This window comes from Musa acuminata, unplaced genomic scaffold, assembly GCF_036884655.1.
Source record: "Musa acuminata AAA Group cultivar baxijiao unplaced genomic scaffold, Cavendish_Baxijiao_AAA HiC_scaffold_422, whole genome shotgun sequence".
NCBI classification, from domain to species: Eukaryota; Viridiplantae; Streptophyta; class Magnoliopsida; order Zingiberales; family Musaceae; genus Musa; species Musa acuminata.
The window spans coordinates 22,694-39,580 of NW_027020669.1; the positions used below are offsets into that span (position 1 = coordinate 22,694).

General features: G+C 45.5%; 2 protein-coding genes and 1 pseudogene across 5 annotated transcripts; all 3 read left to right on the forward strand.

The window, feature by feature from the left end:
• The first annotated feature begins 1,308 nt into the window (after positions 1 to 1,308).
• On the forward strand, positions 1,309 to 2,902 carry LOC135658947 (WRKY transcription factor 22-like; annotated as a pseudogene).
• Positions 2,903 to 5,741: 2,839 nt separating this feature from the next.
• Positions 5,742 to 10,832, forward strand: LOC135658946 (respiratory burst oxidase homolog protein A-like). Its single transcript, XM_065176243.1, has 14 exons — positions 5,742 to 6,713; positions 6,800 to 6,959; positions 7,027 to 7,075; positions 7,456 to 7,569; positions 8,043 to 8,465; positions 8,570 to 8,953; positions 9,025 to 9,120; positions 9,223 to 9,338; positions 9,428 to 9,595; positions 9,671 to 9,830; positions 9,918 to 10,115; positions 10,186 to 10,314; positions 10,383 to 10,461; positions 10,555 to 10,832. The coding sequence occupies exons 1-14, from the start codon at positions 6,074 to 6,076 to the stop codon at positions 10,662 to 10,664; spliced, it is 2,826 nt and encodes a 941-aa protein (XP_065032315.1). The 5' UTR covers positions 5,742 to 6,073; the 3' UTR covers positions 10,665 to 10,832.
• A 653-nt stretch (positions 10,833 to 11,485) lies between these two features.
• On the forward strand, positions 11,486 to 15,155 carry LOC103989617 (reticulon-like protein B1). 4 transcript variants are annotated; one of them, XM_009408510.3, is made up of 6 exons: positions 11,486 to 11,775; positions 12,866 to 13,046; positions 13,136 to 13,280; positions 13,365 to 13,434; positions 13,530 to 13,707; positions 14,888 to 15,155. In XM_009408510.3, exons 1-5 carry the CDS (start codon positions 11,580 to 11,582, stop codon positions 13,697 to 13,699), a joined length of 762 nt encoding a protein of 253 aa, XP_009406785.2. In that variant the 5' UTR covers positions 11,486 to 11,579; the 3' UTR covers positions 13,700 to 13,707; positions 14,888 to 15,155. The 4 variants fall into 4 exon arrangements, with proteins under 4 accessions (XP_009406785.2, XP_009406784.2, XP_009406787.2 ...); XM_009408512.3 differs by having other exon boundaries at positions 11,487 to 11,775; positions 13,139 to 13,280; XM_009408509.3 differs by lacking the exon at positions 14,888 to 15,155 and having other exon boundaries at positions 13,530 to 13,884.
• The last annotated feature ends 1,732 nt before the right edge of the window (positions 15,156 to 16,887 follow it).

Here is a 16,887-nt window from a genome sequence, read left to right on the forward strand (position 1 = left end):
CCTTCCTGCCTTTTGCGGGAAAGCTAAGACTCCACCATCGTCAAGTGGTGAGTGGTGTGTGGTGCAGTGAACTTGTGAGGAAGATATTTCACAGATCTTTCTGAGAGGGAGAGGTCAGAGGAAAAGAGACCTACGTGGCGAACCCGGATGTACGACCGGATCTCCACGAGGACCATGTTGGATCATGCCATTATGATTAGCAAAGCTTATCCTTTATGCAGCGTCCCATCACTCTTAGCTGATCCAGTACATCAAGGCTCACATCCATAAATGTCTAGGAAGCATATACCTAACTTGGATGCCACTTATTAACAATCGCTTGTCTGCTACTTCCATGTCATCCTTTGACCCATCTCTTGTGCTGCGTCTACTTAAATGACACTCCCTAAACAAGGATGTTTCGGCTGCTCTGGTGAAAGAAGAACAAGAAGCAGAAGAAATTGGAGACAGTTGACTGTAGCTCGCTATCAGAAAGATGAGTGACGGTGCGGCAGTAGTATTGTCATATCGTGGCATTCACGTTGCTTAGTGGCCAGTCAGCAATAACGTATTGTTGCGATGGCGGCCTCGCTCGCCTCCAACTAAGGTGGATGAGGTGGAGATATATATATATGCTCATGACAAGGTGTCGCACGTCTTATATATCCAACACTCCAATCACGCATCAACATCTAACGCTGATGCCTGTAGAGTTCCAACTTGGCAGTTTGATCTGGCCACGTCAAAAAGATCGAAGGAACACATCACGACAGCTTTGTGAGGTTTCTCTGATCAATATGTCTCAGAGATTTGTCTGTCGGATATGTTTCTCACGCACCGAGTTGTGTTGTAGTGCAACAACAACTTTTCTCGGCGCACATCATGGTGGGATCACTGCGGTTGGAAAGGTAGATAAAAAGATCGAGGTTATCAGACCAAACGGTGAAGTCCACCGACAGCTGCTTGACGAGTTCTTTCTCCCTGGCCTGCTGTTGGGTGTCACCTGCAACCCCCCCATGTCTCCCCCGTCCATTTCCTCACGTTATGAACCTAACATTAAACAAAGCTTTCTCTTCGAGCCAGCTGTGAGTTAGACGCAGTTACTTACGCGAGAAGAATGCGTTCGATAGGACTCACGACGGGGGGGCGCGCGTGGATGGTGACGAGGGACGAGACGACCGAGAGAAAGCGACAGGAGGATTGCCGAGATCTTCTCACTCCTTTGACCTTTGCCGAAGTCAAGTTGGGGATTCCAATACCGGCTTTGGGTGCTAATTAAGATGAGGTGAGGCTGAGAGGATACAGGAGGAAGATTGTCGTGATCCGTTGCCACTTCCGGCTCTTTTCAGTTTTCAGCCCCACCACCACCACCATCAACACCACCACCACCACCAATGCGTCCACCGTGACCACCACCAAATCCGTCTCGTATAAATTCCACAGCTGGACTTGGATTCTCCCTGCGTATCCGGATCACATACAAGAAAAGCAAAGTCAGCGCCCCCACCTTTCTCCTGTTCTACCTTCGGTCCATTGCGCTTTAGCTCATCCCGTTCCATGGACGACAACGACTGGGATCTGTACGCCGTGGTGAGGGGCTGCTCTGCGGCAGCGGTGGCGGCTGCGTCGGATCCCCTCTCTTCGTTGCCTCCTCCTCTTCCTGTGGTGAAAGACGAGAGTTTGGGAGGAGGAAAGGACGAGGCTTTGGGCTTTCCCGATCTCATGGGCACGTCGACGTCCCCTTACGAGCTGGAGGAGCTCTGCCAGCCCTTCTACATCAAAACCCATCTGCAACCGCTGCAGCAGCGGCAGCTCCAGCCACTGCTCGTTCCGAAACCGAGCTACCGCCCTTCCTGCGCCCCGGCCACCTCGGTGTTCCCCGCTTTAGCCGTCGTTCCGCATCAGTTGCAGCAGCAACCGCGGCAGCCTCAACGTCCGGTCTCCCAAACACCCCGTTCTAAGAGAAGGTTCACTTCTGCTCTCATCTCATCCTCTAATCGTATCGTCCTCTTCTTCTTGTTCGCTTCAAACCTTGTGAAGAACAAAGGAGTCATTTCTATGGGGTACTGATGACGAGTTGGGGAAATTGTTGCACCAACAGGAAGAACCAGCAGAAGAAGGTGGTGTGCCAAGTACCAGCCGATGGAGCCTCGTCTGATATGTGGGCTTGGCGGAAGTACGGACAGAAACCCATAAAGGGCTCCCCTTATCCAAGGCAAGGCTGTAACCCACCGGACCTTCTCCTCCTTTTTCGCTTCAATCTTTGCTTCCAACTTCCGAGTTCTAATATTTGACGAAGCGACTAACATTGGGAGGTATGAGCAGAGGTTACTACAGGTGCAGCAGCTCCAAAGGATGCCAAGCCCGGAAGCAGGTAGAGCGGAATCGGGAGGACCCAGGGATTTTGGTCATCACATACACGGCGGAGCACAACCACCCCGTCCCCACCCACCGCAATTCTCTCTCCGGCAGCACTCGTCAGAAGTTTCCGCCCGCCGGCTCCTCCGCGCAGCCGCCGCCCGCCTCCGGATGCGAGGGAGACGGAGAGCAGCTGAAGTCGCCCGGCAGCCACGTGCCATCGAGCCCTCTTCCATCTTCGGCCGCGGCACAACGTCCTTCGCCCACAACAGCGCTTACGGACTCGGTCGAGAGCAAGGATGATGAGGAAGACGAGGATGAGGACGAGGACGAGGAGGAGCTGTTGACGGTGGGAGACATGGAGATGATGGGCGCGGACGACTTGATCTTCCTTGGCATGGAGGTTATAGATGGCTCGACCAACACCGCTGGGACCACCAAATCCCCGGCAATGGTGTCCGTCGGCTCCGCCTCCTTCGAGGAGGATGGCGGCTTCGAGGAGCATTTCTTCCGTTCACCTTGGGTGGCTAACGACAATGCAGCGGCGGCGGCTGGTGGCAGCTGACTGCCGACGGCTCTTCTTGCTGCAGCTATATACAGTGCTTAATCGTCTTTTTGGTTCCTATTTGGTTCGGATTTTTTGTTCCCTCTTATTTCCTGTAGAAATGATCTCTGTACATTTTTGCATGTCTTCTTCTACGGCACAAGTCTGGCTGTGTAAAGCGATACTAGTAAGCTTGCGAGACAAGTCGCCATGTATGTATTCGTCCTACTATTTTACCTCTGAGAGTTGTGTGATCTTTTGTTCCTCGTGGTTGTATTAAGAGATTGGAAATCTTGTGCTGTTTGTGGAATTATCCATCTATTTATGCATGCCCTATTTTTATGTGCTCCTAATATTTCATGATATTTTTATTCTATACATCATGAAATTCGGATATTTCGATATTTTAACCTTATTTTTAAGTGAAATTCGATCCTACGATAGTATATTAGCACATAAGAACTCAACATCTCATGATATTTAATTGTCCTTTAAAATTAGGACTAATTATAGATTACCCTATATAATTAGTTTTCTTTAGCATCCCAATTCCTATCTTTTCAAAAATTACATTAGGATCTCTATAGTTATGAGAGTAAAATATTTAATCATGTTTCTTTTCACGCTATCAATTTTGTTAATGTAAATACCGTACGTACTCAATAATAAATTGAAATAAGAAAGGATCAATACACGCTTAGTGGTAAACCCTGTGATATTTTCATCAATAAAGTCGACGACGTAAAATAAAATTAAATTAAATATTTCACTTTTATAAGTATAGGGATCATAATATAACTTTTGAAAATATAGAGACCGAATACTAGAGATAACTAATTAAAAAATCTATAACCAACACTCAAAATTAAGATAGATGTATAGATTTCTCATAAACTTCAACACCAAGTTCTTAAGATAAATATGTAATTTTATTTCTTCCAAGACTACAAGATAATGGTAAAGTTTATGGAAATTGGCGGGGCAGCCACACCCAATGCCTTGGGAATCTTTGTAGATAAGGTTGCACATTTCACTAGGAAGAGAGATAGGACGAAGATGATGAAACCTGAAAGGGGATGGCTGTCTTTTCCTACAAAATCAAACTAGTATTATGATGAAATACACTAAGAACACTGTTACCATTCATCATATTCATCATCATCTGCCGTGGAATCTTGTCTCAGGAAATGACGAATCTCATCCTATCTTTCCATCTCTATAAACTTTACGTATTTAGCTCAGCTTCTGCTCACGAGAGCGAAGGATGGCAGACGCAATTTGGGACTCGGGAGAAGAGAGTTGAAATGTAGTTCAAGATTGGCTCCATCGATGCCTACCAACACAAGTGCGGACGAGCAAGGCGACACCGGATGAACTTTGGTACTGTGATAGGGGTAAAAATGAATTTGACATAACCCACCAGATTTGACGTAATACACCACGACGTCAGCCACCCCTGGACGGCACACTGCCCTAGGGAGCGAGCATTAACACTAACGTAATTTGCACTCACACCCGTCGTACCCAGACGACCTCATCATCTGACCCCGCACGACCAACCGAGGCAGAGGAAGGCATCGACTGACGCTCGCCATACCCTGCGGTAGCTCGGCCTTCCACGCAACGCCCACGACGACGACAGACGCCATCAGAAGTACGGCCCTGTTCCGGCAGGATGGCACATCGGGTAACATCAAGCTCACCTACAAATACCCCATGGCTCCCAACGAGCAGGGGGAGATCACTTCACCTAAACTCCTCTCCCAATCACTAACTTGATCGTCGGAGGGGTTGGGCCGAACCACCGACCCGACCTTTGTGCAGGTACTCGACCGAAGCTAACCCAACCCGGCGTCATGGAACTTTCCAGCCGGACCCCCCGCAATCGGCCACCGCAAGATCCCGAGAGGAACCACGTCTGATCCCGGCCATTCGGACCCTTGAACCAGCCGCGTCGACCCCAAGGTCACGGCTAAAAAGTTATTTACCATAACAGGTACCACCAGATTTGATCCAACGATTCAAAGGAGAGCCATAATATTACAGTAAAACTATCACCTTCTTAGCACGAAGGTACTTTGCACAATTATCATGTTGTAATTTGACTCTGTCTTATTATGATGTGTATGCATGACTTATCTTCCCTCTATTAATTTGACGATTATGTATAAGTCACATGTTAAATGATAATTGATCGATTATTATGATGTGTAGCAGCCTGCAGGAGTAGGTGTCGGCTATCAGTGGTGAATTGATCTTGTGCTTTTCCAAGAGGTGAAGGTTTGTCAGAGTGTTGAAGAGTTGCCACAATACGCTGTTGAAGGTGGCCGGCCACCTTTGCCTGCATATAGAGAAAAGGATTGTCTACCTACCCCTGATCTCATCGTCTCCCTCCTTTGCTGTGGCAACCACCTTATCGACTTCAACTGGTTCTTCTCCCATACATTAGATTAAATACTACACGATCTTCCATGCTGCATTAATTACTAGGATCGATTCTTCAGGTTTCCAAGAATAGGAATCCGTGGCACAGACTGTGTCCAATTACTACTACAAGTGACACCTCTCTTAAAAGCCAGCCTCCTTTACATTTTGCTCATGGGAGACGAGAACACATTGAAGAGGAAATCCACCATCGGAAAGAGAGAGAGAATAACATATGAAGCATCAGCTTCAAGGAAGCGTGGAAGACTTTAGACATTGATATTATTCTAAGCACTATTTCTTTGGCAGAGTGGACTTTTTGGAAACCTTCTTGTTAAACGAAGAGCAAAAATTAGGGAGAAGTTCTCACAACGTGTTCAGAAAACAATGCCGTTGACCAGAACCAAACGATTGACGACGAACAGCTTCTCTTGCTTGATTTTGATTCTGATCGATAAACCTGACGTAGAAGCATTGTGGTCAACGCTACAAAGCACTGGGAGCCGTAGTTAGCTCCACCCACAAAGGCCTTCTTTTCGCGTTGATGAGTGCTTCTTCTACTCGCCGTCTCGCTCACTCTATACTATATATAGCGCTCCTTTAGCTCCTCTATATTTGGCGTCGACGCGTAGTCGTGTCTTTTGCTGTACGATTCCAAGCGCGTTTGGTTACTCCACTACTTTTTTCGTATTCTTCTTCCTCTTCCTGGCCTTGATCTCAGAGCCGCTCTATCTCTGCCTCCCTCTGGTCCCTGTCAGATAGCTTGGGATGAGGGGCTCGACGCGCCACGAGCGGCGATGGGCGTCGGACACTGTGCCCAGAGGGCGGGTGATGAGCGCGGGGTCGTCGCCGGGGACCTCCGCGTCGAACGACGGAGAGGAGTTCGTGGAGGTGACGATCGACCTCCAGGACGACGACACCATCGTGCTCCGCCGCGTCGAGCCGGCGCCAGCGGCGGACTCGGGATACTTGTCCGATGCCACGGGGTCGGCGGCGTCGCGGTCGCCCTCCATCGGGCGGAGCTCGTCGCACCGGCTGCGGCACTTCTCCCAGGAGCTGAAGGCGGAGGCGGTGGCGCGGGCGCGGCAGCTGAAGGAGGACCTCAAGGCCGAGCTCAAGCGTTTCACGTGGGGCCACGGCCCGTCGCGGGCGGGAGCATCCACCTCCGCGGGCGGGGCCGCAGGGGCGTCCCCGGCCCTGGACTCGGCCCTGGCCTCCCGGGCGGCGCGGCGGCAACGGGCGCAGCTGGATCGGACCCGATCGGGAGCCCAGAAGGCGCTCCGGGGGCTCAGGTTCATCAGCGGCGGTAAAGCCACCGCCGTCGACGCGTGGAACGAGGTCCAAAGCAACTTCGACAAGCTCGCGCGCGACGGCTATCTCTCGCGCTCCGATTTCGCCCAATGCATAGGTTTCCTTTCCGACCCGTCACACTCCTCCATTTGTCCCCGATCAATCGGGTGATTCACTCAACTAAAACCAGCAAATCGGACGCAGGCATGAAAGATTCCAAGGAGTTCGCGCTGGAGCTGTTCGACGCATTGAGCAGGAGAAGAAGGTTAAACGCGGAGCGCATCACTAAAGAGGAGCTGTACGAGTTCTGGTGTCAGATCACGGATCAAAGCTTCGATTCTCGCCTCCAGATCTTCTTCGACATGTAATAATCTAAACTCCCTTTAAAGAATTCGCATGAGATTATGGATCGACCCTTCTGTGGTTGTCAGGGTGGACAAGAACGAGGACGGCCGGATCACCGAGGAGGAAGTTAAAGAGGCAAGTACACTGCATCAGATCTTCTTCTTCCTCTGTTTTCCTCGTTGAATCGTGAATTCGTGTGTGTATCCGATTGCATCGATCGAAGCAATCAGATACACGGTGATCGAGTTGGTGAGCGGAACCTACCTGCTCTTTCCCAATACATCTTAGGCTCCAGAATTTTATTACTATGGTTTCTATATCAACACGTAAATGTTTGCATGTGGAAATAAGAGGGGAAAGGTTGTGACTTGATCTAAGATGCATGAAAAAAACACGATTACTCACTCTGTCACCACCAGCGGTAGGTGAGAGGCGCAATAAGTCAAAGTAAGAAGAAGACTTTGACGTTGGATTTCATTATCTTTCTCTTCTAATGGACCAGCGTTGCTTTCCAGATCATAATGCTGAGTGCGTCCGCAAATAAGCTGTCGAGGCTGAAAGAACAGGCCGAGGAATACGCAGCCTTAATCATGGAGGAGCTGGATCCCGAGCGGCTCGGCTATATCGAGGTCCGAATCCCAGACTCTCTCTTGTAAATATCATTGTGGCCACCTAAGGCAGGTAGACTTCTTCTTCTTCTTCTCCTTCCATGATTCGTTGACTTCTTGTTTCTTCCTCTGCACCACGCAAGGCATGTAGACGTATCTTGCTTTACACTGCCTTCAGCGTATACCTACCTATACATGACCTCTAGGCTTCTAGAACGTCGAAAACCATGTCGAAATTGCCTTGCTGGATGAGGATGATGATGCTATTTGGTGTTTTCTAAGATACCACCACCGTAGTGGTTGAACGGCTGTCGGCTGTCGCTGGTGGCGTTCTTGGATCAGTGTCATCCAAATCACTGGCTTTTTGCTGGTGGCGTTATTGCGAAGAAAAGCAAGATTGCTGGAATATGAAACCATCGTTCTCAATAATTGAGTTCGATTAATAGATCGTATTGCGTCGTTTTCCAACATTTGTCCCTGCTTTAATTTTGCAGCTGTGGCAACTGGAGACATTGTTGCTTCAAAAGGATACGTACCTTAACTACAGTCAGGCGCTGAGCTACACCAGCCAAGCGTTGAGTCAGAACCTGGCCGGGCTGAGGAAGAAGGGGCCCATCCGGAAGCTGAGCACGAAGCTGGGCTACTACTTGGAGGAGAACTGGAAGCGGCTGTGGGTGATGGCGCTGTGGGTCGGGGTGATGGCCGGCCTGTTCGCCTGGAAGTTCATCCAGTACCGGCACAGGTACGCGTTCCAGGTGATGGGGTACTGCCTCACCACCGCCAAGGGCGCGGCCGAGACGCTGAAGCTCAACATGGCCCTCGTTCTTCTCCCGGTGTGCCGAAACACCATCACCTGGCTTCGCTCCACCCGGCTGGCCCGTGCTCTGCCCTTCGACGACAATATCAACTTCCATAAGGTTATACCTACCAAGGAAGCTTTAAGTCGGTCCAAGAAAAATAAATTTATAGGCGGTGGATCGAAATCCTGCTACTGACTGACCGTTTGCGTGATTAAGTTTAGGCGATAGCGGCGGCAATCATGGTCGGCGTGATCCTCCACGCCGGCAACCATGTCACCTGCGACTTTCCGCGGCTGATATCGTCGTCGGCTGACAAGTACAACATGTTGCGGCCTTACTTTGGAGAAACCAAGCCCACGTACATGGATCTCGTGCGAGGCCCCGAGGGCGTGACCGGGATCATAATGTTGGTCTGCATGGTGGTGGCCTTCACACTCGCCACGCACTGGTTCCGCCGGAGCCTGGTGAGGTTCCCCAAGCCCTTCGACAGGCTCACCGGCTTCAACGCCTTCTGGTACTCCCACCACCTGTTTGTCATCGTCTACGTGTTGCTCATCGTCCACGGAGAATGCCTCTACCTCATCCACAAGTGGTACAACAAGACGGTAAATCTCTCTCATTCTCGCAACCTTGTCACCGAGTTCTTGGCGATGCTAAACCTTGTTCTGCGATGCAGACATGGATGTATCTAGCAGCTCCTGTTCTGCTCTACGTTGGGGAGAGGAGCCTGAGAGCCCTTAGGTCCGGCTATTACTCGGTTCGGCTCCTGAAGGTACGTAGCTCACTGATTCTGCAACCGTAGAAATTTGCATAGCATTGAAGAAGGATTCTCTAATGCTAGTTCGTGCTTCCACTAACTGAGCTCTGTAATCAGGTCGCTATATATCCCGGCAATGTTCTGACGCTCCAAATGTCAAAGCCCTCCGCGTTCCGCTACCAGAGTGGTCAGTACATGTTTGTTCAGTGCCCTGCTGTATCGCCCTTCGAATGGTAATTAATGCCTGAGATGTTAAGATTGTCTTCCTCATCGCTTTTCATTCGTACCACAAGCACGCCATGTTTTCTTTCTATGTTCCCAGGCATCCTTTCTCCATTACTTCTGCGCCGGGGGATAGCTACCTAAGCGTCCACATTCGACAACTCGGTGACTGGACACGAGAATTAAAGCGGGTCTTCGCAGCAGCCTGTGAACCTCCGGTGGCCGGAAAGAGTGGCCTTCTGAGAGCAGACGAGGCCACCAAGAAAAGGTGCGTGCGCCGAACGAAGGGTTTAATATAACGTTCGTAGTGACGTCTCATAAGCAGAGCTCCTCGTAATTGCAGCCTGCCGAAGCTTTTGATAGACGGGCCTTACGGTGCTTCAGCTCAGGACTACAAGAAGTACGACGTCCTTCTTCTCGTCGGCCTAGGAATCGGTGCAACTCCTTTCATCAGCATCCTGAAGGATCTCCTGAACAACATAGTCAAAATGGAAGAGGAAAACGTGAGCACCGCATTCCTCGTTCAAACGAACTTTCTAGCCTCCATCTTCTTCATCCATTCTGGAAGACTTCATGTGATAATTTTGCAGGACGCGCTCTCGGACTACCGCCCACCAAAGCCACAGAACGGGGAGCGTGTCGATTTGGCGACGCTGATGAGGGCGTCGAGGAGAGTACGGTGGGCTCTCAGAACGACCAACGCATACTTCTACTGGGTGACACGAGAACAGGGGTCCTTCGACTGGTTTAAAGGAGTTATGAACGAAGTGGCCGAGTTAGATCAAAGGGTAAGTCAACAAAGTTTCCCGATTGTAATCCACAGCTCACGTATCTTTGCTGATTCAAACGGATGGTTAGGGCGTGATTGAGATGCACAATTACTTGACGAGTGTGTACGAAGAAGGAGACGCCAGATCTGCACTGATCACCATGATCCAAGCTCTCAATCATGCCAAGAACGGCGTCGACATTGTCTCCGGCACCCGGGTAAACTCCACCTGCACTCTCTAGTTTCTGTATCCTATCACACTAAACAAATCTTCTTAATGTTGTAGGTGAGAACTCATTTCGCTCGGCCTAATTGGAAGAGAGTCTTCGCCAAGATATGCTCCAAACACCCCCATGCCAAGATAGGTGAGTCCAAAGTCACAGTCTTTCTTCTCCGAGAAAAGTAGCAGCTTATAATATATGTAGGACCTGAAACCATGGCGTGTGAATCGGCCACAGGAGTGTTCTACTGCGGTGCGCCGGTTTTGGCGCAGGAGCTAAGCAAGATCTGCTATGACCACAACCAGAGGGGCACCACCAGGTTCGACTTCCACAAGGAGCATTTCTGATCGCATACTCGTTTACATGTCCCCTGGAATGATTGTATAGCCTTGATCATCATCATTTTTCCAACGGATGCTGATGAGCAAAAACAAAGAAAAATCAAGTATAGCATTAGTACAGAATATATTTGTGTGTGTATATATATATAATTCAGGCCAAAATGGTTTTGTTTATGAGTGCATGTTGTATTATTGTATTGGCTTTCCGATATGTTTTGTTTGTCTCCGAAATGATTCAGTAGCAATCTATAGAATCAAGATGTTAACTAAGATGACGATAGAGTGATTCATGTTCTGTGACTGTGTATGGTTTCGACGCTTCAAATTCGATGGTCGGTATCGGTACAATCTTTATCGGACGGTCACTAGAAGACACTTGGTATCATTTATTTCATTTTTTCCAACCATTTTGTCGTACCAATTTCCTCGAATATAATATACCTTTCGCCAACCACGGCGTCGGAATCTCCGTGTCCCCGAACCCTCTAGAATCTTCCATCGTCCGACGTGTCGCTTCATTGCCCCGTAAGTTTTGTCGTGGTGGGGTCCAGCGTCATACTTCCCTCCTTTAGGACGTGGCCACTTGGCAGCTCTTCATTGCCAAGTGCAAGCGGGACCCTTTGATGGGCTTGGCATATTTGATCGTAACCTGAGTTGGTGTTCGTTGAGTCAACGGCGTGACGGAGGATGGTTTGCCCGCTTTACGGGAGATGACGGCGGAAAGCAGTCCGTTAAGTAACGTCGACGTCATGTCGTCTCAACCTTTTCGATCAGACGGTCACGATGGCATCTGTGAGTCTTATGCTGGTATTGAGCCCTCCTCATTGGCCGCGGATATGTTCCTGTCGAGAAAGAATCTTCAGCAGTGGGAGAGCGAAAGGGTGAAAGCAGAGAAAGGGTTTGGCGAAGGCGATTCCGGCGATGGCGGAGCACGCGGAGGAGACCTTGATCGAGCAGGTAATGGAGAAGATCCGCGACGGCGTTGACTCCTCGTCGTCGTCGGACTCTGACGACGAGAAGTCGAAGGCGTCGGTGGTGACGGAGGCCGTCAAGTCCAAGATCAGCCGCCTCTTCGGCTGGGAGAAGCCCGTCCACCAGATCTTGGGCGGCGGAAAGCGTATGATCTTTCTTTCCCACCTTCGTTTTCTCCCTTTCTTGAATGCGATCTTGAGTACTCCGATCTACGCAGTTGTTGTTAGCTGCGATCTTGGAGTTCTATTGCGCTTGCGATCTGTCTGGATTCTCGCCGTAGGCATGATTTACTTGGATTTGCATCTAATTTCTTGAAAGGGTGAAAGAAAAGCTTAAGGCCTTTAACCTCTTTAATTAAAAGAGTTCGAAAGAACATAAACCGCAACTTGATCTTTTTGTATTGATAGCTATCCAGGTCAAGATCACTTGTAAATGTACCGGTAGCTTACAACATTTAACCTTTCTAATTAAAAGTCTCGAAATAACATAAACCGTAACTCGATCTTTTTGCGCCGACGGAAAGAACATAAACCCCAACTTGATCTTTTTGTATTGATAGCGATCCAGGTCGAGATCACTAGTACATGTACCGATAGCTTACAACCTTTAAACCTTTCTAATTCAAAGTCTCGAAATAGCATAAACCCTAACTCATATTTTTGCGCTGAGGGAAAGAACACAAACCCCAACTTGATCTTTTTGTAGTGATTACGATCCAGGTTAATATCACTAGTAAATGTACTGATAGCTTACAACCTCTTACCATTCTAATTAAAAGTCTCGAAATAACATAAACCCTAACTTGATCTTTTTGCACAGATGGCGATCCAGGTTAAGATCACTAGTAAATGTACTGATAGCTTATAACCTTTAACCTTTCTAGTTAAAAGTTTCAAAAGAACGTAAACCTTAACTTGATCTTTTTGTACTGATAGCGATCCAGGTCAAGATCACCAGCATTTTTGAAGGAACATAGAGTCCTAACTTGGTTTATTGCTACCAGTGATGATCCTGTTCCATATTCATCCAGATTCTTAAATCTATTCCCTTTGAGATTTATCTGAAACAGTTATTCTTGTTTCTTGGTTATTAAAGTCATCAACCTTGGTATTATTTGGAAATATGTTGATAGTTCATATATAATCTTTTGCATAAATGATTGAATCGTCCATGGATCTGGAAATCTTTTGTTGGTATGAGTTCTCAAATAATCTAAATTTCTGAACGTTCAACAGCTGCTGATGTTTTCCTGTGGAAGAACAAGAAAGCCTCTGCTGCTGTGCTTGGTGGGGCCACGGCTATCTGGATCTTTTTTGAGTTGATGGAATACCATTTACTTACTTTGTTCTGCCACTGCCTTATATTGTCTCTTGCTATCATTTTCCTCTGGTCAAATGCTACTTTCTTGATCAACAAGTGAGGGAATTACTACTAGTTTTGTTTCTTATGATCTGCCTTTGAATCAGATGTAACTGTCCAATCACTTACACATGCTTTCTTCATAGTAGGTCTCCACCTCACATTCCTGTGGTGAGCATTCCTGAAAATCTGGTGGTGGACATTGCACTTTCTCTCAGATATGAGATCAATAGGGGTTTTGCTGTTTTAAGGGAAATTGCAACAGGACGTGATCTGAAGAAGTTCCTCATTGTATGGTGCTTGATATACTTCTAAAAGAGATTTTGGTGTTCCGAATTATTTTGGTTTGGTCCTGATTTGACTTTTTGGGTTCAGGTGATTGCTGGGCTGTGGGTTCTTTCAACCGTCGGGAGGTGCTGCAATTTCTTGACTTTGTTTTATATAGGTAATGTGATCTCAGATTCTTTTTTTTTAATAATCTAGATCTATGTTTACCTTTGCATTGTATCTGAACATTGTTCTGCTTTGCTTCTGATGAAGTCTTTGTCACGCTGCACACTCTGCCTTTCTTATATGATAAGTATGAAGACAAAGTTGATGCGTTTGCTGAGAAAGCATCAGTGGAGTTCAAGAAGCACTATGCAGTTTTTCAGGCCAAGTATTTGAGCAAGATACCTAGGGGACCATTGAAAGACAAAAAGTTCCTATAGGCAAAAAGGTACACTGTGGCTCCAGTCCTTGTTATGACCACTTTATTTTGCTTTGAACTCTTCCTTATCCTGAACGAAGTATCTGGTCTTTGATAATGTTAATGTGGTAGCTGGGAGCTATTCCAGGTTTTTATGACATGGATCATACTTATGTTGGTATTATCATTCCAAGCATTAGCATTGAATTGTCTGCCATTTTCACTAAATATCTGATTCTGTAGAATCTACGTTATGGTTTTATACATGTGATGTTTAGGATTATATGAGCGTGTTAGGGTTTATATTCATTTGTTAGTCGTTCGGCGTCATCTTGGAGGATCTTGTAACTACCTAGATATCATAAAAATTGATCCACATTTGAAGCTTATCATAACAATTTCATGTTTTCTGTGGAGTAAATCTTTTTTCATGGTCAGTGGATTTCCTTCTTTTCCATCTTTGTCCTATGGAAGACATAAAAAAGAATCCTCAATAAGAATATGAAATTTCGGTTTGCTGCTGTGTGTATATATACATTATTTTCAGAGCTTTAAGAAAAGGTAAAGGCTATTTAGGTAAACCATTTAACTAACACAAAATTGGAAATTTGTTAAGTCCAGTAACATGCTACATGATAGAAGATCTTGCAGAATTGGAACTGTTGATGATATGGTGACTATGATAATCTTGTACTTTATCAATGATACAAACAAATCAGCCTAAAGATAAGAGTCGATGTTGTGATTGATGATAGTGGTCTGTTCTGTTTGCTTTTTCTGTTTTGAAATGTCAATTTCAAACGACAAAACAATTTTCATGTTCTCCAATGACAGGTTCATATCATTTCCATTGTTCCAGGTTTGGCCAAGCCAAAGATATTTGATGAACCAGAAACACCTAATTAAATAGGTTAGATAAACTTGATATTGTAGCTGTCAGAAGGAACAAGATATATTTGTGTTTAGCAGTAAATAAATTTTCTCGTCCATTTGGGGAAGTTCTGATATACATAGAAATATGAATTACTAAAATCAAATTTATTAGATCTATGGTTGCCTGTTGGTTTTGATCTGTCTGACTTTAAGAAATGTTTCTTTCATTATTTAATTGTCTTTTTTTCACCATGTTCCGGGATAAAGGCAATGGCCTTTATGCATACTTCCTGACCTCCAGTCATAACATTTGGTAGTCTTACTTTTGCTTCTACAGGGTGAATGACCAATCCTCTGGAGATTCGGGTTCGGGTTCAGGGAAGACAATGAGTTTGATTTAGGATTTGGCTATAAATTTGATCTTTTATGTCATAATGAGTGGCTAGGGAGGGTGTTAAGATTGCATGCATCAGTTATATGAATGGTGATAATCTGTGTCACAGAAATTAAATTTCTTCCCTGTAGCAGGTCGTGGGGACAAAATACACACCTGTCAACCAACACATCTGGTCTAATTTTATGTCATCATTATTAGTTGAGCTAGATGCATACAGTAATACGAAGAGTGCTGCATCAGTCTAGTGAGAGGAGGTTCAAACTAGATAGACAAAATGATGCAGAAAAACACTTGTTGGGGAAACTTCTCGTGACCACATTCATATTTACATTATGTTACATAGCTAGTAGAAGTATCTTTAATTTATGATTCATTAGTTGAATATTTACATTATGATGGTAGAAATTATTTTGGCCCATGATTCCAAGTTTTTTAATTTGTCAATATGGCATGATGGTAGAAATTTATGATTCATTAAGATATATATGCTAGGGCTTTTGTATAAATATTATTTCTTTTAGCTTAAATCAGCAGGCTTTTGAAATTTAGCTTAATTTGCTTTCAAACACAACTAGAAATATGATGTGGACGTGCCTGAAGAAAGCCAACCGATGTTTCTGCCAAGAAAAATACATCTTCCGTTTAAGATAGTTTATGAAAGTAAAAAAAGCGCAAATCGTAAGTGTCCCATACCAAACTTCTCTATGTTTTGACCTTAATGTAAATAAGGAGTGAGTGAGTGAGAGAGAGAGTGTGCGCGCGCGCTGATGTTTTGGGACGATGACATACGTTTTGTTATTAAGGTTTTTTATTTCACATTTTAGAGAGTGCTGATGTCTTAGGACGATGGCGAGATTTTTTTTTATTCGCAATGTCACTTGTTCGACACCGTCATGTTCCGTTACAGTTAAAATTTTGAACAATTTGCTGCTTTGCAGGCATGTCAAGTAAACAATAATTATTATGTAAATTGTTAAGTAAATTTTCCAGAAAAGAACCATTTTCTTCCTTGATGAAACAAAGAATTATTAACGTCAAGATTCATACATCATCCACAAATTTATTCCATGTCTTGAGTAGAAACTAAGACAAGAACCGCCAAACTCACACCATTTGTAACTCAAAAAGGGAGTAAACAGCAGCCACTTCTATACAGTGTTTGATGGACAAAATCACACCAATTGTAACTCAAAACATCACTAGACCAAGTCACCAACAAAATTCACCAGAAGAAAGCAATTTAAAGGATACAGAAACTGCGCAATTGAGATGCTTTAAATCTGTATCAAGAATGACAAAGTCAAAAAATAAAAAGAAAAGGTGAACTCTATAAATCCAGGCATCGCACTCAACGCACAAATCCAGGCAAGCATGCTTCGCATGAATATCTTTGACATCATCAGACTAAAGCTTATCTCACTCTCTAAGGATGGTAGCACACTTCTGAATTCCAGGATTGTTAGCTAAAAACCTTTGACATCAGACTAAAGCGAACATATTATTGCATATCTATAGATGAACCTTTTATCACAATCTACAACTTGCTCATCTATTTGGATCACCATCTAATTATTTATTTCATATGCTCCATTGGCGCACAATTTTTGCCCCAAGCAAAATTGACATAAAGTTGTGTTTGGCAGCACTAACAATAACCCCACATGTAGAACAATGCCCCTTATTCTATGCAACACTCGTGAGAAAACTAAGCTGCAATATATAAGTTTGAAACTAGAATTATAAACATATCAACCATAATACTATTGACATTGTCCAGTCTGTCTGATCAAGTTTCATTTTTGGATCAAATTGTCATCCATCTAGAACAGGTTAACAAACAACCATGATTGATTGATAAGCAATACTATAACACTTCAATATGTTGAACATGCAATTTTAAAATGCAGATATGCTTAAAATGAAGATTTTTAGAATGCAAC

Coding starts and splice junctions, on each gene's coding strand:
- LOC103989617 (XM_009408510.3), top strand. CDS start 11,580: ATGGCGGAGCACGCGGAGGAGACCTTGATCGAGCAGGTAATGGAGAAG. Junction 13,047..13,135: donor GCTACTTTCTTGATCAACAA/GTGAGGGAATTA, acceptor CTTTCTTCATAG/TAGGTCTCCACCTCACATTC. Junction 13,281..13,364: donor ATCTGAAGAAGTTCCTCATT/GTATGGTGCTTG, acceptor TTTTGGGTTCAG/GTGATTGCTGGGCTGTGGGT.
- LOC135658946 (XM_065176243.1), top strand. CDS start 6,074: ATGAGGGGCTCGACGCGCCACGAGCGGCGATGGGCGTCGGACACTGTG. Junction 9,121..9,222: donor ACTCGGTTCGGCTCCTGAAG/GTACGTAGCTCA, acceptor CTCTGTAATCAG/GTCGCTATATATCCCGGCAA. Junction 9,831..9,917: donor TCAAAATGGAAGAGGAAAAC/GTGAGCACCGCA, acceptor ATAATTTTGCAG/GACGCGCTCTCGGACTACCG.